The 26745-nt window shown below is 40.3% G+C and overlaps 1 protein-coding gene across 1 annotated transcript in view; it reads right to left on the reverse strand.

Annotated features, from left to right (window-relative positions):
- Positions 1-5784: 5784 nt before the first annotated feature.
- LOC129006300 (cyclin-Y-like protein 2) overlaps positions 5785-26745 on the reverse strand; it is a 35549-nt gene continuing 14588 nt past the window's right edge. Inside the window, exons 5-10 of the mRNA XM_054435850.1 lie at positions 25260-25295; positions 23355-23406; positions 21496-21615; positions 16947-17113; positions 7881-8043; positions 5785-6315 (exon numbers count right to left, since the gene is read on the reverse strand). Coding sequence (XP_054291825.1) covers positions 6205-6315; positions 7881-8043; positions 16947-17113; positions 21496-21615; positions 23355-23406; positions 25260-25295 — 649 coding nt within the window. The 3' untranslated portion in view covers positions 5785-6204. The remainder of the gene's footprint in view (positions 6316-7880; positions 8044-16946; positions 17114-21495; positions 21616-23354; positions 23407-25259; positions 25296-26745) is intronic.

The following is a 26745-nucleotide window of genomic DNA, read 5'->3' on the forward strand; positions in this document are numbered from 1 at the left end:
ATTAGTATGTACCTCACTTGGCTCAGTAGTCCACCTGCACCAAACTCATATCAAAAGCCACTAAATCTCTCATCTACATTATATATATTCTGTAGATACACAACTACAAAATGTACATCCTGTACAAACAGTTTGAATCAACATGAAGTCCCATTGTTTTTGACAATGTACCACAGATGGACATTATCATGGCTAAAATCTATATAATATAGATGAGATTATAAATCTGAAGTTGTAACACTAACAAAAGAAAACCCAGAGCATCTTGGTAAGTCTTGTTTTTATTTTCTTCCTGAGAGTCAGTAGAATGGCAGCTGTATTTTGTTATGTTAGTCCCATATATTTCTGTTAACTTTATTACTTGCAAAAAAAGTTTTGCTTGTATTTGTAGAAAGGTAAAATAATGATTTTTTGTTAAATATGGAGATTAGTTATGTATGATAAAAGAAATGTGCTTTTGTTTCTTCATTCCCAATTAATGTACATTAATTTTAAAATGCACTAAAGCAATAGCAAAGAAAATAAAGAGATGCCATAGAAGTCTCTTTCTCTTCATGTTTGCATGCAGAGATACACGGCTTCCTAAGGATATGTAAGGAGAGATGTGGATTTTAATTTTAGAATCAGATTTTTCAAATGTACTTAAAATATAAGCAGCAAAAATTTTATTAATCTTAAACTCAAGCAAATTCCAATCACAGAAGCAGAACTAATTAAAACAAGTTTTAATTGAATATACTTCCTAGGTTTCTCCTAGCAATCCTGTTATTGTTTCATGATCCACTTGAAGAAATGAAGATACGTGGGAACAGTCATTGCCTGAGATTGCCCTCCATTTTATAAATGCTCCATTTATGCTGAAACAATCTGAATAGATGCGGTGCTTTTTGTGCATCTGGTTGGAGGACAGAAACTCCCAAAACTTTTCTATTCAGCTGTTGGATCCACAACTTGCTGTTGAGCTGTAAATCCACATCAGGAAGCCCAGGTACAAACTGAGAGTTGGCTTCTCCCTGGTAATCTAAACAGATGCTTACTGAGCCTGAAATGCTATTTTCCCACCACTTTCTGCTGACTGCTGCTTTGGCAAAATAAAGATTGGCCACGAATCTACTAACACCACCTCACTTTAAGGCCTGGTATGTCAGCATTCTGCATCATACTCTGAGACATAGTATGTGGGAGACATGACTCAGTAATTAGGAGCTTAAAGTGTTTCAGGGAGACCACATAAATCTAGTGAGAAGTGAATTAGCAATGTATGAGAGCATGTAATTTCATGTCAAGGTGGGCACTGTGAACTTGATTACATTAGTATGTAAGTTAAAGCAGCTGGGAGAAGCAGACCAGAAAATATAGTTGTTGAGCTGAGTCCTGAGGGAAGGGCAACTGCACCTCCCACCTTCTGCATGCAGGACTGTTATCAGCACATCTTCCCCATGCTTTCCCATTGCTCATATTCCTCCAGTGGAAAAAAAGGGGGCCGGGCACAGTGGCTCATGCCTGTAATCCCAGCGTGGTGGCTCACACCTATAATCTCAGCACTTTGGGAGGCCGAGGCAGGCGGATCATGAGGTCAGGAGATCGAGACCATCCTGGCTAATACGGTGAAACCCCGTCTTTACTAAAAATGCAAAAAAAAAAAAAATAGCTGGGCATGGTGGCGGGTGCCTGTAGTCCTAGCTACCCGGGAAGCTGAGGCGGGAGAATGGTGTGAACGTGGGAGGCAGGGCTTGAAGTGAGCCCACATTGCACCACTTCATTTCAGCCTGGGCAACAGAGTGAGACTCAATCTCAAAAAAAGCAAAAACAAAAAAACAAAACAAATAAACAAAGAAAGACAGAAAGGAAAGGGCAAAGTTCACATGCTGAAGCAAGAGGGACTGCTGGACTTAGAAAGGTGGAGAAATAGGTGGGCCCAGGATAATATTGGTGAGAATGCTGCTTTTGGTTGATTTAGTTACAAAGCTCTTGAGCTCATCATGAATAGAAATAGGGTTAATGCAGAGTGGCTATAAGCATAGACTTGGGAGCCAGGCTGATTGGGAATATAAGTCCCAGCTTCACCTTTTATGAGCTCTGTGATCCTGGACACTCCACCTCTTACTATTCAGTTTTCTCATCTGGGAAAAACAGATAACAGTACTTAAATCCTAGGATTCAGAAGAGTTCAAGGATTAACTCAGGTTAAGATAAGTGAAACAAGGCAGAAGCAACTGTTCAGACAAGAAATAAAAGGAAATTGACAAGACAAGGATTTCCATTTGAATCTACTAATCATTTAGGATACCTGTTACAATTTTAGATTCCCAGGAATTGAGATTCATTAGTTCTGGGGCCCAAAAGGCTGTTTTATAAAAAGAAACTTACAAAAAGTCACCAAAATAACTCAGTTTCTGTATGCCCTTACCAGTTCCCCACTAATGTGAACATCTCGTGTTGACATGGTACATTTGTTAAAACTAAAAGTCAAGGTTGACACATTACTACTAACTCCAGACTTCATCAGGTTTTCCACTCATGTTCTTTACCTGTCCCAGGATCAAATCCAGGATACCATACTGCATTTAGAGAAGCTGTATTTTTCACAAGCTCTTTCAGCTGATAAGAGGGAGGTGGGTGGGGATCACATCTTGAAAAACACTGGGACCTTTAGAGGAATGAAACAAAATTGCTGCAGCCCCAAGTTGGGGAGGTGAAATGTAATTTTGAAGAGGAGAATTGGTGGAGGAGATGAGTATAGAAGGCTAATTTTAGAGGTAGAGATGGAACCCTCTCCATTAGATGAGAGGGTGTTACCTTCAGAACAAGGCATTAATGCCAGAGAAAATAGGTTTTGGAAGGAAGGGGTACAACCTCATACTCAGGCTAGATTGAGAATACATGAGTAGGGTTGTGAGTAGGTCAGAATCAGCAAGTGCAGCAAATTGGGAACAGGTGTTTCAAAGACCGCACACAGAGGGCTCACATAAGGGAATTACAAGGGGTCAGTTAGCTTGTGAGCTACATACAACCTGCATGTTCCAGAACCTGGTGCTAATGCTTTGGCAGTGGGTCATGACGACAAACATCAAGCACTGCCACATTGGAAAGTAGCAGAAAAGGTAAGGGTGAGGCTGGGATAATCGATTTTGTTTAAGGAGGGTTCTAAGGGTCTTGGGTGAAACAGGGGCTGGAAGAAGAGGTGGATAAAACACTTGAAGCTCTGCTTGTGAGTCAGTTGTCACACTGAGGAGACACAGGAGTCACCAGCTTGAGGTGACAGGTAAAGGTTTGTAGAATTGAGAAGGTGAAGATGAAGCAATATATTTTTTTTAAGAAACAAGCAGCCTATTTTGGGAATCCATGGAGGTCTTTTAAAGTAGATACTACTCATATTTTACTAAAGACCTTAGGTTCTGGGACTATCACTGAGTTTTCCTAATCACAGTCCAATTGCTCAGCTTCCTAACACCAGATATAAGAGTCACCTAACCTGTTCTTTTTTAAAGAATGTTAACCATTTTCCAATGGACTCAAGATTCTTATGTCTATACCATTTTTCTTTCCCAGTTAGTTGTTCTTTCTGTACCCTAGAAATCCTAAACCACAAGCTGATATTCTTTAAATTTCACATTAAGTACATGTTCTGTCACTTGCCAAATGCATTTAAGAGTTCAATAGACGTGAGGCACAGTGGCTCACGCCTGTAATTCCAGCACTTTGGGAGGCCAAGGTGGGCAGATCACAGGGTCAGGAGTTCGAGACCAGCCTGTAGTGGGCACCTGTAGTCCCAGCTACTCAGGAGACTGAGACAGGAGAATTGCTTGAACCCGGGAGACAGAGGTTGTATTGAGCTGAGATTGCACCACTGCACTCAAGCCTGGGCAACAGAGCTAGACTCCGTCCCAAAAAAAAAAAAAAAAAAAAAAAGATAGACTTCAGTAGAAATTGCCTTAGAAACCTGTGTCCTAGGGGGCAGGCTTCAATGAAGGGCTCCTAGATCTTTTGCACCACTTGCTGGCACAATGTTGGGCCCAACTGGGTAATAAGTGTCTGGCCATTAGACTTAAGGTCATCTAATCCTTAACTTAATAGATCCTGGGTGTTCTCTACAAATTTGCATAGAAACTAGCACTTACCTGGGAGATTTCTCTGCCAGCTGTCAAAGATGTAGTTCCATATTCAAGGGCGCAGTGTGAGGAAATAATGAAGCCACAGAAATCTTAAACGTGGCTAGGGAAAGGGCTGGGTGATGAAAGATTCTAGCTAACCAGCACACTGCAGCAAAATTAGTTTCCAGAAACACTGCATAACCTGAATACTGAATCAAGAGTAATTTGGCTTTTGGTTAAGATGGGCTTTGGCATTTTTTTTTTTTCGAGACAGAGTTTTTCTCTTGTTGCCCAGGCTGGAGTGCAATGATGCAAACTTGGCTCACCACAGCCTCCACCTCCCAGGTTCAAGCAATTCTCCTGCCTCAGCTTCCTGAGTACTGGGATTACCGGCATGCACCACCACGCCTGGCTAATTTTAAATTTTTAGTAGAGAAGGGGGGGTTTCTTTATGCTGAGGCTGGTCTTAAACTCCTGACTTCAGGTGATCCACCTGCCTCGGCCTCCTAAAGTGCTGGGATTACAGATGTGAGCCACCACGCCTGGCCGGCATGTTTTTTTTTAAACAAAGGAATAGTGTATCTGGAAATGTTGGAAAACTACATCAAAAAACTGAACCTTTAGTTGTAATAAAATCGGGATTTAGTGTTGCTTGATTTCAGTAATGTATGGGCATCTAGGTTACATAAAAAGAAATGTGAATAAAAGACCAGAATAAAATTTCTCTAGAAACATTGAGCCCTAAGATTAGATAGCTCATCTTGGAATAAACTATATAAAACTGCCAATAGGCAACTGCTTTTGTGCTACAAAAATGGCCATTTCACTTGGCTTAAATACATATTTCAGATCTTTGTCTTTTCTTTGTAATGAAGATGTAAAAGTTTTAGTTCACACTCTACTAGAGTAAAATTTCACTGGGGGTCTGTATTACAAACGTTAAAATAACCCAAAAAGTCAAAGTAAATTTGAGCTTTGGTACTCAGATAATCCTTTTCATAGTCTTATGTTAAAGAAGTTATCTTTCCCAGGTATCAAACTCTAAGAAAACTGCCATAGTTACCACCTACTAGCAACTTAGTTTCCTTGCCCCATAACATTTGTTGGAGAACCTGCCCAGTTTCAGTGACATTTATATTCTTATTCTAAGTTGACCCAATTTTTCATTTATCTAAATGATTGCATTCCCTTCTAGAATTCAAGCCAAAGGACAGAACAATGTTAGTGTTCCTTATTCTATTGATTTACTCTTTTTTTTGAGACAAAGTCTTGCTGTGTCACCCCAGGCTGGAGTGCAGGAATGATCGTGGCTCACTGCAACCTCAGCCTCCCAGGTTCAAGCAATTCTCATGCCTCAGTCTCCCAAGGAGCTAGGACCATAAGCGGTTGGCACCATGCTTGGCCAATTTTTATATTTTTAGTAGAGAGGGGGTTTTGCCATGTTGGCCAGGCTGGTCTTCAACTGCTGAGTTCAAGTGATCTGCCTGCCTCAGCTTCCTAAACTGCTGGTATTACAGGCATGAGCCAGTGTGCTCAGCCCTGACTTACTCTTGAAGTCACGAATTTCAGTCCAGTGTCCCTCTGTCAAACTGGTTTTTAAATCTTTGACCACTCATATATGTCAGGATTTCTACTTAGTTAATGGCATATTATGAGGTGCAAACCATCTTATAAGCAAGGATTCATCATACACTTTTTCTTCTAAGTTTAATAGAGATCATTGATTCTAGTTTGCAATTCATCAAGATAAGGTGATAAGTTGAAGATTTTACCTTAGGTACTAAATAATTAAAATGGATAAAAATACACCAATATTATCAGGATTTAGTGAGGATCACTGAAGCTGAGTGGCTAGAATTTTAATTCTAAAAAAAAACCAACAGTGATTTATTTTTAACTAAAACGTAAACTTGAAAACAGTGTGCTAAAGTCACACATAATCCCATTCTTTACTATGAAGTGCAATCTTAGTTGTCCTTGAGTTAACTTGAATTGAGGTGTTTCTTCTTTTGACAATACCAACTTTTCTAGTTCTTTAGCAGGAGAGGTGATATTTTCCTGTCTTTTTTGATGAGGGGTTCAGGTATTACATTACTCCTCATTTCTTCCTTCAGAAGAGGATGGCCTTAGCACGCTGAAGATGAATTAAATCATCAGCACTCAAAGACCCGTTCTTGGCAGCATTATAGAAAACTTTGTCTTGTTCCATCCTTGAAAAAGCCTAAGAATGTCAAATAGAAAAGAAGTACAATTTTAAAAAGGTTTCCAACCTTTTAACAATCACCACTGATGATAAGCCACACATGCAAACTCCTTTAGATAGTTCAGTTACAGCTACTTTTTGTTTTTGTTTTTTTTTTTTGAGAAGGAGTCCCAGGCTGGAGTGCAATGGCACAATCTCGGCTCACTGCAACCTCTGCCTCCCAGGTTCAAGCAATTCTCTGCCTCAGCCTCCCAAGTAGCTGGGATTACAGGCACCTGCTAACATGCCCAGCTAATTTTCATATTTTTAGTAGTGACGGGGTTTAACCATCTTGACCAGGCTGATCTTGAACTCCTGACCTTTCATATTTTTAGTAGTGATGGGGTTTCACCATCTTAACCAGGCTGATCTTGAACTCCTGACCTCGTGATCCATCCACCTCAGCCCCCCAAAGTTCTGGAATTACAGACATGAGCCACCACGCCCGGCCCAGTTATAGCTACTTTGGCTGAGGTTTACACTGCCAAGTTCAGTCAACTCATTAAGGTAATCTCAGGGCTAGAATTAGATTGCTGGAGCAAAGGGGAACTTGTTTTATTAAGTTACTTAAAAATTGGGCTCCCAAAGATGTCACAGTATTGTGACAGGCTTCTAAGAGCAGTATCATGTTACCTGTGCACTTGTTCCTTAAACATAATGAATGTACACTTTTGCAAAAAGTTAGTTTATTAATCTATTCAAACTCTACCCAATCTACAGTAGTTATTATACACTCAAAGCAAATTTTAACGATGCAGGCATATGCTGGATTGTATTGGAACATCAAAGAAGTCTAATGACTCAAGCATCAAAAGGCACTACTTCACTTGTACATTAATTATGATAGAAAATGTATTATTTTAAAATACTTCCAAGGTACCACAGAATGTGCCTATTTTAAATGTTCATCCTTGTCAGCTGTAAGTCTGCTGTGTACTTACCAAAAGTCACAAACCATAAATATTACTTTGTCTCATAAAAGTTATCATTTCCAGTAAAATCCCATGTACTTCCCGCATCCAGTATTTGAGACACGCACAACTTATACAGTGTAAGTGCAGGTCTCTTGGCTTAGGCACTAATGCTGTGTCTAACAAACCCATGGGACTGACTGCACTGTGGTATATACAGTAGAAAATGACATAAATTCGCAAACTAAGTAATAAAAAATAGTCAAGAGTGGTAAGTGCATTATATATGTAGACATTGCTCAGAATACAATAACAAGAAATCATTTATATATGATTATTTGAAAGGGTAAAGGTTCAAAAGGGAAAGATTATAAATGAATTAAATTTGATTAAAATATTCTGAATTATTCTCACAAAAGAGAAGATAATATCTATAATTTTCAAATGATGTGGATCCTTGTAGAAACCACAAAAGATGCAGGAAGTAGAATGCCAAAAATGTAATAAGCTCTTCAGTATGTTAGTTAATTTTGAAGCTTTCCATTTTTCTAATCACTACTTAATATGACCTAGTCACAGATGTTGGCATTGGTGTTTGACTGAAAACCCACCTTAGTAACTTCGTAGCCTTACCTCCAGCTTCCATGCTCTTTCTCTGTCAAGAAGATAAACTGGTGAATACAGGCCGTTGTTGTGTGCCAAGGTGTGAAGATCGAAGTAGAATCTGCTATAAACACTGCTAGTAATGTTGATATTATAATTAATTAGCTTCAAGAATTTCCTTTCCAACTCATTCCTGGGGAAGGAGAAACACAACAAAACCAACACAGGACAATGTTAGTTCAAAAACATTATTCTTGTGTAAGAAATGTGGTAAAGGCATCATGTGCTCTAGTTTATTAGAACACATGCAAGAACTCACACTGTACAGAACCCTATTGATCTAAGAAATACAAGAAAGCATGCAACTTTCCCAGTTCTCTTTGAAAACTTAGAAAAACAAAAACAACATGAATGTAAAAACTGGGTTAATAACTTGATTTTCTCACGTGCTTTCAAAGACATATTTGAATTTAATATGGAGAAAAACGACATAATCTTAAGAAACAAGTAAAGCCTTCAGCTTTTTCATTTCTTTGAAAACATGAAAGGATTCAATGGAGAAAACCCTTGTAAATACAAACATCCATGGTAAGGCCTTCGGTTGTTCCAGTTCCACATGAAGAACAGAACTCATTTCTGAAATAAAACCTGTGAATGTATAGAATGTGGAAATGCCTTCATTTATGTGATATTTACTCCAAGACCCATGATAACACACACTGTAGACAGACCTTACAAATATAAGAAAGCACACTAGATTTGAACCCTAGTAGATTACCAAATTCAGAAAAGTTTTCAGTTTTAACAATTTCTTCAACATTTATATGAAAATTTCCCCTACAGGAAAATCCTCTCAGTGTTCCAAAATTGGAGAGCCTGATGCAAACTGATTATGGCATAATCTTCAAAAATGTGCATAAGTAAATGTTATACTACTTATAAATATTTTGTTTCTCAGTGATTCTTCATTTGAAAGGGTCTCTGTCCTTACTTCCACTTCTTTTGCAAGAGAACACTGAGGTCAAAATTTTGTAGATACTCCTTAAACAATATTAAATGAATTTAATAGGCAGTGTTTTTCTGTTAAGTCAGTTAATAAAATTTTTCTCTGTTTATTTAAAAATATCACACTGAGCTACTAGAATAGCTCCAAATTCTTTTTTGAAACAAATACAGGCTATGCAGGTGGATTCCTACACTAATGTCCAAACAGGGCACAGCTGCTTGCAGTCCATTCTGGATCCAGCACCCCAAGTTTGGGATGAGGAGAAAGGGGACAGCCTTCTCTGCACTCATGCAGCTGACTCAGGTCTCATTCTTGAGGGTTCCATTGCACAACTCAGACTCCATGCTCACTCCCAAGGCACTGCAATAGTGATCAGATGACAGAAATGATGGATGCCATTTATTAGCTGTCACTATTACGGGGCAGGAATACTCTTTACACTTCAGGCGGTAGAAGGATCAAAGAGAAACACCTTGACTAGACTAAACCCATTTTATGACAAGCCTTTTGGTAGGGCGCTGGCCTTACACAGTGTTTCTCCTAAGTTGGAAATGAAACCCCAAGGTGCTCAGCACCTGTCACTCCTGGCCAGAACAGAGTGTGGGGATGAGTAGAATGCAGTGAGAGGGGAACAGGCTGGGAGCAGCCCTCTGCCAAGTGATTATTCAGCTGTCCCGGCAGAAGATTTTTGTTTGTTTGTTTGTTTTGAGACAGGGTCTTGCTCTGTCACTCAGGCTACAGTTCAGTGGCATGATCCTAGCCTTTCAAGTAGCTGGGACTACAGGTTCATGCCACCTAGCTGGGCTATCTTTTTAAAATACTCTTTGTAGAGACAGGGTCTCACCTGTTGCCCAGGCTGGTGTTAAACTCCTGTGATTAAGTGATACTCCCACCTTGGCCTCCCAAAGTGCTGGGATTACAGACATGAGCCACTGTGTCCAGCACTTTGTCAAATGTTTAAATAAATATAAAACTAGAGTAATCTTACCACTTTCATAGTAATCCCCATAAAGACTTAACTGTATAAAAACAATTAATACCTCAACAACATATTTGGTTTCTTGGTTTTAAAATTTTATCCATTGGCTAAGTCAACAAATGCTTGATGTTCTCTGGTATGGAAAGCAGTTAGGATATAAGCAGATAGGTGGTTTTCTCATTTGTTTAACTGAAAACCCCACTGAAACTACTTCTAACATTAGTTTCCTATTCATATAACCATAAGACTATAGGAATGTAAATCAGATAATGCTTTAATAATCAGCTAATCAGGAGTTAATTTACTATAGGAATATATGCACTTCATAATCTCTTATGTTTTTCCACAAGCATATTTTAAATGTGTAAAATATAGTATTTTATATAATTAACATGTTTATTAATAAAGGCTTAGTTATTGAGGAAAACCATTATGCCTACAGGATATGTATCTTCTTAGTTTTTTGTTGTTTTTTAAATGGCTAATAGCATACCCTTTACAGGCATAGCAAATTTTCTGAATAGGAGCTGCACAGTTTAACTTATATGTATGTATGTATATATGTATGTATGTGTGTGTGTGTGTACATATATATATATACACATATAAAATCCTCATAGCTTAGCTCCCACCTATAAGTGAGAACATATGATATTTGGTTTTCCATTCTTGAGTTACTTCACTTAGAATAATGGCATCCAGCTCCAACCAAGTTGCTGTAAAGGCCATTATTTCATTCTGTTTTATGGCTCAGCAGTATTCCATGGTGTATATATTCCACACTTTCTTTATCTGCCCATTCGTTGATGGGCATTCCATATTTTTGCAATTGCAAACTGTGCTGCTATCAACATGCATGTGCATGTGTCTTTTTCATACGACTTCTTTTGCTTCGGGTAGATACCTAGTGTGAGATTGCTGGATTGAATGGCAATACTGTTTTCCATAGTGGTTGTACTAGTTTACATTCCTATCAGCAGTGTAAGTGTTCCCTTTTCACCAAATCCATACCAACATGTACGATTTTTCAATTTTTAAATTATGGCCATTCTTGCAGGAGTAAGGTGGTATCACACTGTGGTTTTCATTTGCATTTCCCTGATAATTAGTGATGTTTCTGAAGGAAAATATATTCTAACAAGACAAACAGATGTTGAAAAGTTTTAAGAAAAATCTGATAAACACTAACTTTTAAATGGTTCAATTTACAGTCCAAAAGAGATCTTTACAATCAACAGCAGAGGGACAAGATAAATGTACATTACACACTTTGTTGCAATGTTTTACATTTTCTAAAAATCTGCAACATAGCTCCTGTTCAGAGCACAGATCAGGGTGCTTCTGCGTTCACAAACAGCATTGTGTAGAACTGCAGCTGGCTTCTGCCACCACTGCTTCTGGAGCTCACATCTGTGGAAACCTGAACATTTCTCTGTGTATTCTCTGACCTTGTAATTAGAACTAGAGCCCCACTGGATTAGCTGCAGGTTTTAGAACAATTTAGCTGCCATTATAGTGGAGCCAAGTGTTCATAATTACAAATTTTGCTCCCTTCAAGAAACCAGTTTACAGACTGATGACAGTAGTGATTAAGAGCACTTTAGCTTCTGCAACTTTCAAAGTACTTCTATTTGTTTCAAATTCATTTTCTGTTACATCCTTTGCTAAAATGGCTACTAGCAATATCACCGTGACAACTCAGTTTCTACTATTTAGCAAAGCAGTAATTTAGCAGCCATTTCAAAACCAACCGACCATCACTAGTGAGTCTCTTCTTAGTCACAAGAATCCTCAATTCACTGGTAAATATACAGTGTAGTAATTCTGAATGAAAGTCTTTAAAAATGTTTTTGGGGTATATTATAGGTGTATATATTTGTGTGGTATATAAAATATTTTGATGACTACAATGTGTAATAATCACATCAGGGTAAATGAAGTATCCATCATTCCTCAAGCATACCTTTGTTTTACAAATAATTCAAATTACACTCTTTTAGTTACTGTAAAATGTACAATTAAATAATTCTTGAGTGTTGTCACCCTGTTGTGCTATCAAATACTAGATTTTGTTTATTCTTTCTAACTATATGTGTGTACCTATTAACCATTACCCCCTACTCCTCATCCCCCATACTACTTTTACCAGCCTCTGCTAACAGTTCTCCTACTCTATATCTTCATGAGTTAAATTGTTTGAGGCCAGGCACAGTGGCTCACACCTGTAATCCCAGCACTTTGGGAGGCTGAGGCGGGTGGATCACGAGGTCAGGAGTTTGAGATCAGCCTGGCCAGCATGGTGAAACCCCATCACCACTAAAACTACAAAAATTATCCAGGCATGGTGGCATGAGCCTGTAATCCCAGCTACTCGGGAGGCAGAGGTAGAAGAATCGCTTGACCCCAGGAGGTGGAGGTTGCAGTGAGCCGACATAGCACCGCTGCACTCCAGCCTGGGTGACAGAGCAAGACTCCATCTCAAAAAACAAAACAAACAAAAGAAAACGGTCTTAATTTTTAGTTCCCACAAGTAAGTGAGAACACGTGAAGTTTGTTTTTCCGTGCCTGGCTTATTTCATTCAACATTTCCATCCATGTTCTTGCAAATAATAAGATCTCATTCTCTTTTACGGTTGAATAGTACTTCATTGTGTATATGTACCACATTTTCTTTAGCCACTCTTCTGTTGATGGACACTCGGAATGCTTCCAAATCTTGGCTGCTGTGAATAGTGCTGCAGTATACATGAGAGTGTAGGTATCTCTCTGATATACTGATTTCCTTTCTTTTGGGTATATACCCAGCAGTAGGATTGCTGGATCATACGGTAGCTCTATTTTTAGTTTTGAGGAACTCCAAACGTTTCTCCATAGTGGCTGTACTTAAATTACACTTCCACTGACCATGTATGAGGGTTACCTTTTCTCTGTATCCTCACCAGTGTTTGTTATTGGCTATCTTTAGAATAAAAGCCATTTTAAGTGGCGTGAGATGATCTCTCATTGTAATTTTGATTTGCATTTCTCTGAAGATCAATGATATTGATGTTGAGTGTCTTTTCATATACCTATCTGCTATTTGTATGCCTTTCTTAGTTTTGAAACAGGGTCTCACTTTGTCACTCAGGTTGGAGTGCAGTGGCACAATCACAGCTCACTGCAGCCTCAACCTCCCAGGCTCAGGTAACTTTTGCACCTAAGCCTCCCCAACAGCTGAAACCACAGGCACGTGTCATCATGCCTGGCTAATGTGTCCTCTTTTGAGAAATGCCTATTCAGATATTTTGCCCAGTTTAGAAATCATATTAGATTTTTTTCTATGGAGTTCTTTGAGCTTCTTAAATATTCTGGTAATTAATCCCTTGTCAGATAGTTTTCAAATATCTTCCCCCATTCTGTGTGTTGTCTCTTCACTTAGTTGATTGTTTCCTTTGTTGTGCAGAAGCTTTTTAACTTGATGTGACCTAATTTGCCCATTTTTGCTTTGGCTGCCTGTGCTTATGAAATATTCAAGAAATATTTGCTGAGTCCAGTATCCCAGAGAGTTTTCCCAATGTTTTATTTGTTTCATATTTCAGGTCTTAGATTTAAATTTTTTTAATTTTTAATGTTTTAAAAAATAGAGACAGAATCTCACTGGTTTGCCCAGGCTGGTATTGAACTACTGGGCTCAAGCAATTCTTCTATCTCGGCCTTCCAAAGTGCTGGGATTACAGGCATAAGCCACCGCACCCAGTTGAGATTTAAATCTTTAATCCATTTTGATTTGATTTTTGTATAAGGTGAGAAATAGAGGTCTAGTTTCATTCCTCTGCATATGAATATCCAGTTTTCCCAGCACCACTTATTGACAAGACTGTCATTTCCCCATTGTATGTGCTTGGTACCTTCGTTGACAATGAGTTCACTGTAGATGTATAAACTGGTTTCTGGGTTTTCTATTCTGTTCCATTGGTTGATGTGTCTGTTTTTATGCCAGTGTCATGCTGTTCTGGTTACTATAGCTATAGAGTATAATTTGAAATCAGATAATGTGATTCCTCCAGTTTTGTTTGTTTTTTGCTCAGGGTAGCTTCGGATACTCTGAGTCTTTTGTAGTTACATATAAATTTTAGAATTCATTTTTTATTTCTATTTCCGTAAAGAATGTCATTTTTTTTTTTTTTTTTTTTTTTTTTTTTGCAGACTTGTGGAGGTACCACATTGGTGGTCTGAGATCAGACCTGAAGGAATTCTCTGGGTTAGCAGACAGGGACTCACTTCTTCTCTTACTTTCCCACAAATGAAGTCTCTCTCTCTCTGTGCTAGGCTGCCTGGGGCTCAGAGAGGAGCAATGCAAGTACCCCTGTGGTCACCACCTCTGGGACAGCAGTAGGTCTGAAGCTGGCACAGCACTGTGGCAGGCCAAGGCCCACTGTAACACCTACCTGCTGCCACCTATTTCACTCAAGGCCCTGGGGCTCTACAATTAGCAGGTAGTGAAGCCAGCCAGGCTTCTGTCCTTCCCTTAAGTGCAGTAAGTTCTCCTGGTCCCTGGATGGGTTCAGAGGTGCTGTCTGGGAGCCAGGGCTGGAGTCATAAACCTTAGACATCTACCTGGTGTTCTGCTCTACCATGGCTGAGCTGGCACTGAATCCACCAGGCAAATCCATTCCCACTGTTCCCTCCCCTTTCCCCAGGCAGAGTAGTCTGTCCCCACGTATATCCTCAACACAGTCCCATGGGGATTACTGTCAGGTCACCACTGATTCTCACTCAATGCCCAAGTGCTCTCAGTCAACTTGTGGTGAATGCTGCCTGGCCTGAAACTCACTTTTCAGGGAAGTGGGCTCCCCTCTGGCCCAGGGTAGGTCCAGAGATGCCATCCAAGAGCCAAGGCCTGAATCGGGGACTCCAACAGTCCACTTGGTGCTCTTCTCCACTGTAGCTGAGCTGGTATCTAAGCTCAAGAAAAATCCTCTTAACTCTTCCCTCAGCTTTTCTCAAGCAGAGAGAGTCTCTCCTCACAGCCACCACAACTGGGAATGTGCTGGATCACACCTGCAGCCAGCACATCTCTGAGTCTCACTCGAGGCCCATGGTATATACTACCTGGTCACCACTGATGATTCTTCAGGGCCCAAGGGCTCTTTCATCAGAAAGTGATGAATCCTGCCATTACTGAGTCCCTTTAAGGCAGCAAGTTCCCTTCTTGCCCAAGGTTTGTCTAGAGATGTTATCCTGAAGCTGGGACCTGAAATGGGGGTCTCATGACTCTGACCAGTGCCCTCTCCTACTGTGGCTGAGCTAGTATCCAAGTTGCAAGACAAAGTCCTCTTTCCTCCCCTCAAGCAGAAGAAAGAGGTCTCTGTCAGACCTGTGAGCTGCACTGTCTAGGGCTGGAGGCGGGGTGGGCAAGCACTCCCTAGCTGCCCCAGCTGCTGTCTCTGTAGGTCACATGCCCCTAAATACACTGGCTTCAAGGGCAGCACAGCAGTCCTTGTGGCCTAGACAGACTTTCAGGTTTATTAAGGACCCCAGAGTATTTTATCCCACAGTAGCCAGTAGCCTTTCATAACTCAAGTTCCAAACACTGGCATGAACAATTCCTCCCTGGCTAGGGCGAGTCTAAATGTTTCCTCCATGGGTGGGCATTGGATGAGTGCAGCCTTGTTTTGCTTTCTGCTATGACAAGGCAGTGCTGAATTTAGCACAAAGTCCCACAGTTGCTGTGCTCTCCCTCCCCCAAGCATGTAGCCCCTCTTCTCACCACAGGTCCACTGCTGGGACATGGGGGAGGAATGGCATCAGCAATTCAAGACTGTCTTTTCTACACTATTCAGTGCTTCCTTCAGTGATATGAAGTTAAAACCAGGTACTATGAATGCTTACCTGATTTTTAATTCCTATGCAGGTGCTTTTTTTATTTAGATAGTTCCTAAATTTGTTATTCCTGTGGGGAGCACAATTGGCAGAGACTGCTATTCAGCCATCAGGCTCCACCTCTGTGACGGCATACATTCTGAAAGACAGTCTTAACTGGAATAACAGGCAAATGTAAAAAAAAAAGAAAAGAAAAGAAAAACAAAAACCCAAAACCTCTTGCCACTGCCTGTCATGATCTTGATCTTCATATGGTGCTCAATGTCATCAAGAGGTATTCCTTCAGATTTCCCTAAATGTCACCCACAAAGCCATTTTCGCTGTCTAGTGGACACTGTGACAGCCTCTGCTGGAAATGCCTCCCTGGCTCACTTTGCCTACCAGCTCCAAGGCCCTTCCCTTTACAACAATCATGAGGCCAGACTGGAAGAAAGACCCCATGAAGCTTCTGTTTCAGCATCATGTTGGTGCCATCTGTGAGCAACCCCATGACTCAGCAAGATTTATTGCACTCCCACAGGTAACTCGGGGCCCCCAAAGTGCTGCAGTGGTTTTATGAGTGCCCAGGGAACCTCTTGAGTGTGGTGAGCACTGGGTGATGCTCCAGCAATGTTTCTCAGACTGCCTGAGGGGAACACTGGAACTTCTAACTCATCAGCGCAATTTCCAAACATATGTAACACTCCACTGGGATGGGACAGGGGCACAGGGATCTGTGGATATTCTGTATCTCAAGGTTTCTATAAAACAGAACTTCAGATAAAAGCAGGGGGAACACCAGCAAAGGCAAATTCACAATGTGTAACTCAGGGTGAAACTACACAGTTTTCACAGCCCAGACGCCTTAGACCTGTCACTGGCCAAATAATTATTTCAAAGGCCACACATGTGCTCCTTACAAAGAGACTGAACTTGCACACAGCTTTGAAAAAGCCATGAAGATATTTACTGTACTATTATGTTCTGGTAGTACACTGGTAAGATAATGCCAAAAATATTCACCAGAAAAATACTTTTCAATTTATGAGCAGATTATTAAAACATCAATTTACCAAGACCTACCAGCAAACAATGAAAAATATGAACTATCGTTCTAAAGCTGGATGGAAAAAGTATGTGGTGTTTATGTCCATTTTCATTATCTGCACAACGTAACCTTTAAAAATATTTCTTAGAGTGTTTAAGTTTATGGGAGCACATAAAGTACTGAAAAATGGTTAGAAAGTTCACAAAAACCATACAAACTCACATTTCTTCAACTGTAGTGTTCTCAAAGAGCTTGCAGTAGTCCTCATTCCACACAGCCATATCACTCCAAACCTTGGAGGCAAGAAGAATGGCTCCCAAGACAATCCTCTTCCAGTTAGTTGGACAAATGTCGATATTAGCATAACTTACAAGTCTTTCTATATAAATCTGCAAAACAGAGCACTGGCCTTTGATTTAGCTCAGTTTAAGTGCTGTGATAAGAATTCTTATGAATGACAGATTTCTTCTGGTTTTGACCAGAAAGTAAGTGTTTATGTTCTACAGAGATTTGCTTGATCAGGCCAGACAAGGGGCCATATCACAATTGTAGGTCAGATACTTCTGCTACCTACTCTGCCCATAGAAGTTCACAGCCCAATTTTGGTTACAAGAATGACCGTATATCTCAGCCAAGGGCATCACGAAGACAGGCAGTGTTGTCACCTTCACACTCATAAAAGATAGCAGACATACAAGCCCAGTGTGGATTAAAGTCATTCAATAAATCCTTAAGTGCCTACATATGTAATGTCTCACACAGAGCTGGTAGGTAGATGGGAATTTTACAAGTACGTCAAGCTTAAATATGTAAAACCCATGTAATAGCGAGCAAATGTTAACCTCCTTTTCACAAAAACTCACCCTTCTGTGGCACTAGCTTTAAAAACTGCTGGTCAAGAGAGCCTCCCAGCAGCTGCTGTGTAGAGCAGCATGGCAGGAGCAGGTCTGTGGGGTTGTAAAACATTCCCCATATTCAGTTGCTCACTTGGTAAGAAACACATGTGTATAAAGGATGGTCCTTCTCACAGCCCCTATTTTGCACATCTTCATGATCCCTTCATAAAAATTTATTCTGTCTTACACCATCTGCAACTTAGACAATTCTGTTGGTTTTAAGGTGGAAACAGCTGCCAGTCTCTGTATCCCTGGGATTCCTCTACACCTGCCAGGCAGTTGGTGAGACAATCCTATGAATTACTTTACACCTATCAAACATCTGTCCTACAAAGAATTGGGCAAAGTGAATAGCTGAGTAAAGATTAAAGGTGAGCTGTGAGGTGTTGTGACTTCAGAGGGTGCTCTGCAGAACAGTATGTCTGTGAGCTACTTGAACTGTTTACATCGAAACAAAAGGAAAAAACTTTATATAAATAAGCAAGTTTATTTCTTGTCTGAAGGGTATCAGATTGCAGAACACTGCCAGATCTGATACTGATCTGAACACTGCCAAACTCAAGTATGTTTTCAAAAACAAATGGCTATTGAACATGACATTTTACAGATTCCGCTCCCTTTCTCCCAAACTCTGCACTCTCAAGTATTTCAAGAGTGAAACTCCCTCCCAGGGTTCAACTGCATAGGAATCAGAGACCTTTGAAACAACATGGCAAGCCCTCTACTTCCTGTCCCCTTTCCTGCTAAGCTGCTGACCTGCTGACACTCATCCATGCCACGTGCCCTTCTGGGTGACTTTGAGAATTCTTTATTCCCACCGATGCCAACTCTTCCCTCAGTGCAGTTGATCCCATCTCACTTTTGCAGCACACTGTTCCCACAATCACCTCTTTCTGAAGATTTTCTTCCTCTCTACCAGAAATTTCCTCCAAATTGTGTTTCCTTTGTCCCCATCCCACTCCCCACTCCTCTCCAACTGTGTCCTCTCACTGGTGCTCACCGCACCATACCCTCATACCAGCTCCTCATCTTCCATCTCTCCTTCAGCTACACTGCCTGCCCCTTTTGAGGCTCCTCTTGCCAACAGGCACTTGTCTCTTGTGTCTTCACGCTGACAAACTAAAGCTCTGCCATTTGCCATTTGCCTAGGTGTTGGGGCCAAATAGCTACATTTCAGTTCCCCTGCTCCAATCTGTGTGCAATGCCTCTTACATCTACCTTCACTGGTGGTCTGCATGGTTTGATGATGACCCACAGTCTATCACTGCTCACCTGCATTACCCTAGTTGCTTCTTAACCCTCTTCGCTGCCTCCACTCTGCCTCCCAACTATGGATTACTGTCCCCAAAGCAGCCAGCATAACCTCTTCATTTAGAACATGGCACTCCTCTGCTCAAGATCTCCCCACGAGCTTCCCATCAAACTGGAGTAAAACCTCAACTTCTTCCTACGGCCTACAAGCCAAAAGGCCCTGTGAGCTATGGTACTGCCTGAGGGGCCTCATCTCCACCGTTCCCCTCATTCTTCACTCTGACTATGCTCGTCACCTTGCTGTTTGTTCTTCAAACACACGTGAAACGCATTTCTGTCTGTCCTGGCAATCATCCTGCTGCCTGTAATGTCAGCACTCTTTCCCGTCACTCCTTCAGTCAGGTCACTGTTCTAATGTCAGCTCTCTAGAGAGGCTCTTCCTCGTCTGTCTACCTAAAATAGCCCCCAATCACTCTGTATCCCTTTATCCTGCTTCCTCTTCCTGCTGTTTCATACACTTAAGTTCCATCTTCCTAGAATATAATAAGCTCATAAAAGCAAGAACTGTGTTCCACCTGTCCTCTCCTCTACCCCAGCACTTAGAAGAGCGGCACAGGGTCAGCATCCAGTGAGTGTTCACAAATCAGTCACTGCTTGGCAGCATTCAGCACTGTGACTACAGCTTCTCCTATCTTGAACTCTTTCTTCTTTTATTATCCTCTTCTGCTTTTCCTCTTCCCACTCTAGTAGCCACTCCTCTGGGGGCTTGTCCATTAAGTGATAATAGTCTTTACCGACCTATTTTCTGTCCATTTTATCTGTTTTTGAGACAGGGTCTCACTCAGTTGCTCAGGCTAGAGTGCAGCCTCCACCTCCTGGGCTCAAGTGATCTTCCTGCCTCAGCCTGCCATGTGCCTGGTGCCACAGGCATGTGCCATCATGTCCAGCTAATTTCTTATTTTTTTTTTTTTTAGTAGAAATGGGTCTCACTTTATTGACCAGTCTGGTCTTGAACTCCTACACTTGAGCAATCCTCTCAACTTGGCCTCCCAAAGTGCTGGCATTACAGGCATGAGAAACCGTACCTGGCCTTACTTTTTGTTTTCTTAAGATGCAGGGTCTCGGCTGGGTGCGGTGGCTTACACCTGTAATCCCAGCACTTTGGGAGGCTGAGGTGGGTGGATCACGAGGTTAGGAGATCGAGACCATCCTGGCTAACATGGTGAAACCCTGTCTCTACTAAAAATACAAAAAATTAGCCAGGTGTTGTGGCGGGTGCCTCTAGTCCCAGCTACTCGGGAGGCTGAGGCAGGAGAATGGCGTAAACCTGGGAGGTGGAGCTTGCAGTGAGCCGAGATTGCGCCACTGCACACTCCAGCCTGGGTGACAGAGCGAGGGTCCCTCTCAAAAAAAAAAAAAAAAAAAAATATAGGGTCTCATCATCTGGCCCAGGCTGGACTTAAACTGCTGGGCTCAAGTAATTCCCCCACCTCAGCCTCCCAAGTAGCTAGGACTAAAGGCATGAAACCACCATGCCTGGCTTGTCCAATTTCATTCTACACACTTTCTTGGTATTTAAACAGCTGCTGTTTCTCTTCATTCTGTAGCTCTACATCAGATTCATGCTCTAGTCCTGTATATCCAAATGACGACTAGACTCTGCTACTCTGCTCTCTCAAAGGCACACCAAGCTTAGCCTATGTACAAAACTCTCCCTTTTCCAATCCAGCTTTCCCTCCTGCATCACCTGTCTCTACATCTGGAAGCACCACTCCTGCTTCCCTCTAGCATGAGCTTAAGAGTTCCAAATGACTTGCAGCTCCTCGAGAAGGCCTGTATCTGGTCCAGTGCCCTTTGAGGGCTTTGATTCAAGTGCACAGCAGGAGCCTTCTCCCCTAGACTCTAACTGGTTGCTAAAGAAGTATTGACCTAAGTATTTTTTCATTCCTGGCCATGCAGTTGACTTTCCTCTATAGGTTTGTTGTGGGGAGGAGTAAGATTATTTTCAACAATTTGAACAGAATTTATTATTTAAAATGATAGGTTTACAAAAGGAATTTGTAGGAATAATGTAAATGTAATGACACAGCTATGGTTTGGTAGACCAACTGGAACCACATTCCTGGGCAACTTCATGAGCAGGCACAGGTGATCAGCAGGGATAGATAAACACACATCATCGAAGGAACAAAGAATTGAGGGCAGCAGCTGTCAATGACAACATGCATCAGAATTGCCTGGGGATATACCCTGGGACTCAGCTTAGACCTACACTGGCATCCTTTCCTGCCCATCAGCCAGATGGTTCTGTTACTGCTCCCCATTCCAAGCCCTCCACATGCCCTGGATGTGTGTGCACTGTGTGTGCATGTGTTTACTGATGTGTTGGGGGAGAAATCAGAAATCCCTCCTGCTGCCTTTAATAGCAATTGTTCTGTGATGAGAAAAGCAATTGTGACATTTTAAGCCATAATGATGATTCAACTAAAATGTATTTGCTTTCAAAAGTTTCTCTTAAAATTCTGAGGTAACTTCAGAAACCTACTGTATTAAAAAACAGGACAATACCACCCTGTTTATAAGAAGAATTTCTAAAGCTGCTTTATAAATAGAAAATATCTTACCAAACTTATGATTGCAAATTCAGCTGTTAGCCTCATGGCTTTAAACAGAGCATGAACAAATCTGAAAATCAATTTGTGTTCAGGATCATACTTAAAATATTCCTCCAAAACCTCTTTTCGCTGAAAGAAGAAAGGATGCAATGTAAGTATCCATTGAAGAAAAAACCTGAGGTGCTCTTAAGACAGCAGTGTTCACATTTGTGCCCATGTGTCACTTACGATAATTTTGATTGGTGAGATGTCTTTTAGTTTTTTACAATATGAACAGTAGGATCCTGAAATACCATAATGATTTAATACTCATCCACATTCACTTAAAAATTATATGAGCTTAAGCTCAGAAAATGTTTATATTCTTTTTTACCCTTTCCCTCACATAATTCCATCCAAATGTAAGCTACTAGTAGGCTTTAATGTCTTACTGACTGTATGTCATTCTTCTCTGCAATAAACTTTGAAAAAATATAGTTTCCTGTAACCATGAGGCTCTAAGCTTGTGCTGATAAATACAATAGTTACTAGCCACATGTGGCTATTATGTACCTAAGGAAGTACATTTTTAAATTTTTACACCATGTAAGTTGATATAAACTTAAAATTCTTTTTTTTGTTTGTTTGTTTGATTTTTTGAGACAGATTTTCGCTCTTGTTGCCCAGGCTGGAATGCAATGATGTGATCTTGCCGCACTGCAACCTCCGCCTCCTGGGTTCAGGCGATTCTTCTATCTCAGCCTCCCGAGTAGCTGGGATTACAGGCACATGCCACCATACCCGGCTAATTTTTATATTTTTAGTAGAGACAGGGTTTCATCATATTGGTCAGGCTGGTCTCAAACTCCTGACCTCCGGTGATCCGCCCGCCTCAGCCTCCCAAAGTGCTGTGATTATAAAGTTGTGAGCCACCACAACCAGCGAACTTAAATTATTTTTAACCCTCTTCATAAAAATCATGCTTCTTTGTTAAAAGTATTTACATATACTTATATTGCTTGATACTATTAACAATTATCTTTTAAAAAGATACGTTTTCTGTTATTTGGATAGTATATTTACTCACATTAGCTCACTAATTAAACATACCTGCAGATCAGTTCTTATTCCAGCATGTTCTTTTTACAACACTTTTAAAATAAGATGACTAGATGCCACATGAAATGGGGAACAAGACTTAAAGAAAGATGCCTTTGACTGCGGGCATGAAACAGATACAAATCTATGATGAAAATACAGACTCAGGCTGGGCGTGGTGGCTCACCCCTGTAATCTCAGCATTTTGGGAGGCCAAGGTGGGCAGATCATGAAGTCAGGAGATTGAGACCATCCTGGCTAACATGGTGAAACCCTGTCTCTACTAAAAATACAAAAAATTTGCTGGGCGTTGTGGCAGGCACCTGTAGTCCCAGTTACTCAGGAGGCTGAGGCAGGAGAATGGCATGAACCCAGAAGGCAGAGCTTGCAGTGAGCCGAGATCACGCCACTGCACTCCAGCCTGGGCAACAGAGTGAGACTCCGTCTCAAAAAAAAAAAAAAAGAAAGAAAATACAAACTCAATAAAAGTGACACTTACTGGGCTGGGTGTGGTGGCTCACGCCTGTAATCCCAGCACTTTGGGAGGCCGAGGTCAGGAATTCAAAACCAGTGTGGCTAACATGGTGAAACCCCATCTCTACTAAAAATACAAAATCAGCCGGGCGTGGTGGGCACCTGTAATCCAAGCTACCTGGGAGGCTGAGGCAGGAGAATCGCTTCAACTTGGGAAGCAGAGTTTCCAGTGAGCCAAGATGGCACCATTGCACTCCAGCCTGGGCAACAAGAGTGAAACTGCATCTCAAAAAAAAAAAAAAAAAAGCGACACTTACTGTAAGTGGGTGTAACCGTTCATCAAATATGCCCAAAGATCTATCTGCATCTCTATAAAATAAGAATGTGTATTATTTCAAAAACTGTTAATATCTTAGTATAATATCTGCTTAGTAAAATAATGCCTCCTATGTGCCTATGTGCTTTGGTGTTTACTTCACCAAAACAAACAGTTTTTACAAATTCTCCTTGATACTGACTTGCGGAGGGTTTCCTGACCTCTTCTTCCTCAGCATAGCATGTCCTGTACTGTGAAGTCTTTTATACCATAACCAGTCAGAACTGCCTGTAAGTATTGACCCTCCCTAACAGGCAATGGCAATAAACCAAACACATTTTCACTCCTCTAACCACACAGTAAAACACAAGAACGTTTTACAAAGCAGTAGTGGTGGGCAATACTCTCTTTAGAACTTTAATAAATGTAAATGTGATTCAGATTTTCTAGCTTCCTTTAATTTAAACTACTAAAAATAATAAATACATCATGAGAATATACTACAGAGAACTAAAGAGAACCATCAGTTTCATTTAAAAATACAACTGGGCCAGTGCAGTGGCTCACACCTGTAAAATCCCAGCACTTTGGGAGGCCAAAACAGGCAGATCACTTGAGCTCCTTTAGGAGTTCAAGACCAGCCTGGGCAACATGACAAAACCCTGTCTCTACCAAAAATACAAAAAAATTATCCAGGCATGCTGACACACATCTGTGGTCCCAGCCTACTCAGGAGCCTGAGGTGAGAGGATTGCTTGAGCTGAGATCATGCCAATGGACTCTAGCCAAGTGACAGAGTGAAACTCGGTCTAAAAAAAAGGCACAACTATCATTCTCAAAAGTAAATGAAGCTGTCACTCATTCACAAGGAAATGTGTCACTCATGTCACAAGGAAAATAAGTATTTGTTTCCAATGATAGAATTTAAGCTTCCCCAAGGACTTTGAAAAACTTGTTCCTTCCACTGTAAGCTTGACCGCTTCTCAATACTTAAGGACGTTTTAAAATAAGACTGGTGGTTAAATTAAAAAAGTGATTTTTGATACAATAAAACATAAACCAATATTTTCCAAATAACTAATGCATAATATTGTAAATGCAAGTATGTGGGGAAAGAACCATTTATTGTTCAAGAAAGATTGGTGAGTACTGAGAATACATTTGCTAATATGTAAAATGCCACTGTAACTAATTTAAGAAACTAGCACTTGTGAAGTTTTGATTTAGTATTAAAGAATACCCACAACTGTCTTAAAGCTTGAAAAATACACCTTTTACCAACTACATATTTGCATGAGGGTAGGTCATCTTATTGCTTCTTTAAAGCAAATTGCAAAGAAAGAGCTAGAGAATCCAGCTGTCTTCTGTTAAGCTCAACACTACAGACTATCAATAAAATACATGACACACTTTTTACTCAACTTTTTATCATAGAAAAGTTATATTTTCATTTAAAATTTTATGTTAACAATATTGTTCTCAAGGAATATTTTCTATTGTCACAACCTGGGTCATGGGTTACTACCGACATCTAGTTGGTAAAGGCCATGAATGTTGCTAAATTTTCCGTAATGCACAGGACAGTCTTCACAACAAAGCATTATCTAGCTCATAATATCAATAGTGTTAAGACTGTGAAATCTAAACTAAAAATAGATTTTGAAAAAAATCTCGTTTATATTTCTATCAGAGTAAATATCAATATAATCAATATAAAATCATACTCATTGGGATACTTAATCATTTAAGAATTAAAAAAGTCTCAAGGACCAAAGAAAACACAAATAATTTGCTTCAATATTTTAGTAGGCACAATACAGCTTATGATGTCTAGAGCTGTGATCTAACGCTGTGCTTAATATCATGCAAAGTAATTAGCCAGAATAACAAGACTAAAAAAGCTCACCTTTTCTTGATATGATAATATATCGCCAAGGTCACACTGTGGAAGGAAAAAATATTCATAAGAATAAATGTTATCATTTGTTAGGCTTGAAGACATCTTTTAAGAGGGGGGCAGAGGAAACTCTCCTAGCGGCTCTGAAATTCAAATCTTATAGTTCAGAACAGTACCATAAGGGCACTTTCTTATTTTCATTTCTTGGCTTTTAGCAAAAATATGAGAACCAAAATGCAAGGCAGTATGCTTTTAGAAGACATGTTTCTGTTGATGATTATAATATATAAATAACAACATATTTCCCTGTTATATGCTCTTCTACCCACAAAACCTTTCATGCCATGCAATTTATTTTATGCATTTATCTATTTTTTGACCCAGAGTCTCACTCTGTCGCCCAGACTGGAGTGCAGTGGTGCGATCTTGGCTCACCAAAACTTCCACTTCCCAGGTACAAGGGATCCTCATGCCTCAGCCTCCCAAGTAGCTGGAACTACAGGTTTGCACCACTATGTCCAGCTAATTTTTCTATTTTTAGCAGGGACAGGGTCTCACCATGATGGCCAGGTTGGTCTCAAACTCCTGGCCTCAAGTGATCCCCCTGCCTCAGAACTCCCAAAGTGCTGGGATTACAGGCATGAGCCACCACACACAGCTTCATGCAGTTTCCATCTATGTGTCCATATGTTTAAGCCATACAGTAGTGTTTTCTTTTTAAGATGTTAGGCCATGCATTTTAGTTTAGTTCACTATCTCCTACCACCCATTTTTAATTATTTCCCTAAAAATACATAATGAAAGTGCTTTATAACAAAATTATTTGAAATCACTTTTGTATAATTATTAAAAAATATATTAGTAAACATAAGCACACAGGAAATCAATGATAGGTACAGTGATCCTAAAATATGCAGTGCTGACAAGGCAGTATACCATGACACAGTGTAATATGAATGGCAGTTACCTTCAATTAGTTTAACTGAAATATTTATGAACAGATACACCTCTTCAGATACATGTAACTATATTCCTAAGTTACTCACAGATGCCGTGTATCACAAGAGGTTCTCTTACATAAGTTATGTGCTTCCATTTGCCCTCAGCATCTAGAATGAGACTCAAAATAACTGAGGGAAGGAAAATCTGAATTTTAATAATAGGTCTATACAATATTAGCACTTTTTAAAAAGCCTATAACATTAGCATTTAAGATGGATATGTCTATAGTGCTTCAAGTAGTTTTCATCTCTAAAATCATTTTAAAATCACAGAATTTGAAGTTACATGCTGGAAAGGACCAATGACCTTACATGACATTTAATCCAACACTCATTTTACAGATCAGGGAAACAAACCTTAAAACTGACTTGCCCAAGGTCCCACCAAATAGGAGCAGTTTCTCGTCCTAAACTCAAATTAAGCAGTGCTCTCAAACTTTGCTGTACATTAAAATCAACTGAGGAGCTTTAATAACTGCCTCATTTTCAACATG

Source organism: Pongo pygmaeus, chromosome 8 (assembly GCF_028885625.2).
Source record: "Pongo pygmaeus isolate AG05252 chromosome 8, NHGRI_mPonPyg2-v2.0_pri, whole genome shotgun sequence".
Taxonomy (NCBI): domain Eukaryota; kingdom Metazoa; phylum Chordata; class Mammalia; order Primates; family Hominidae; genus Pongo; species Pongo pygmaeus.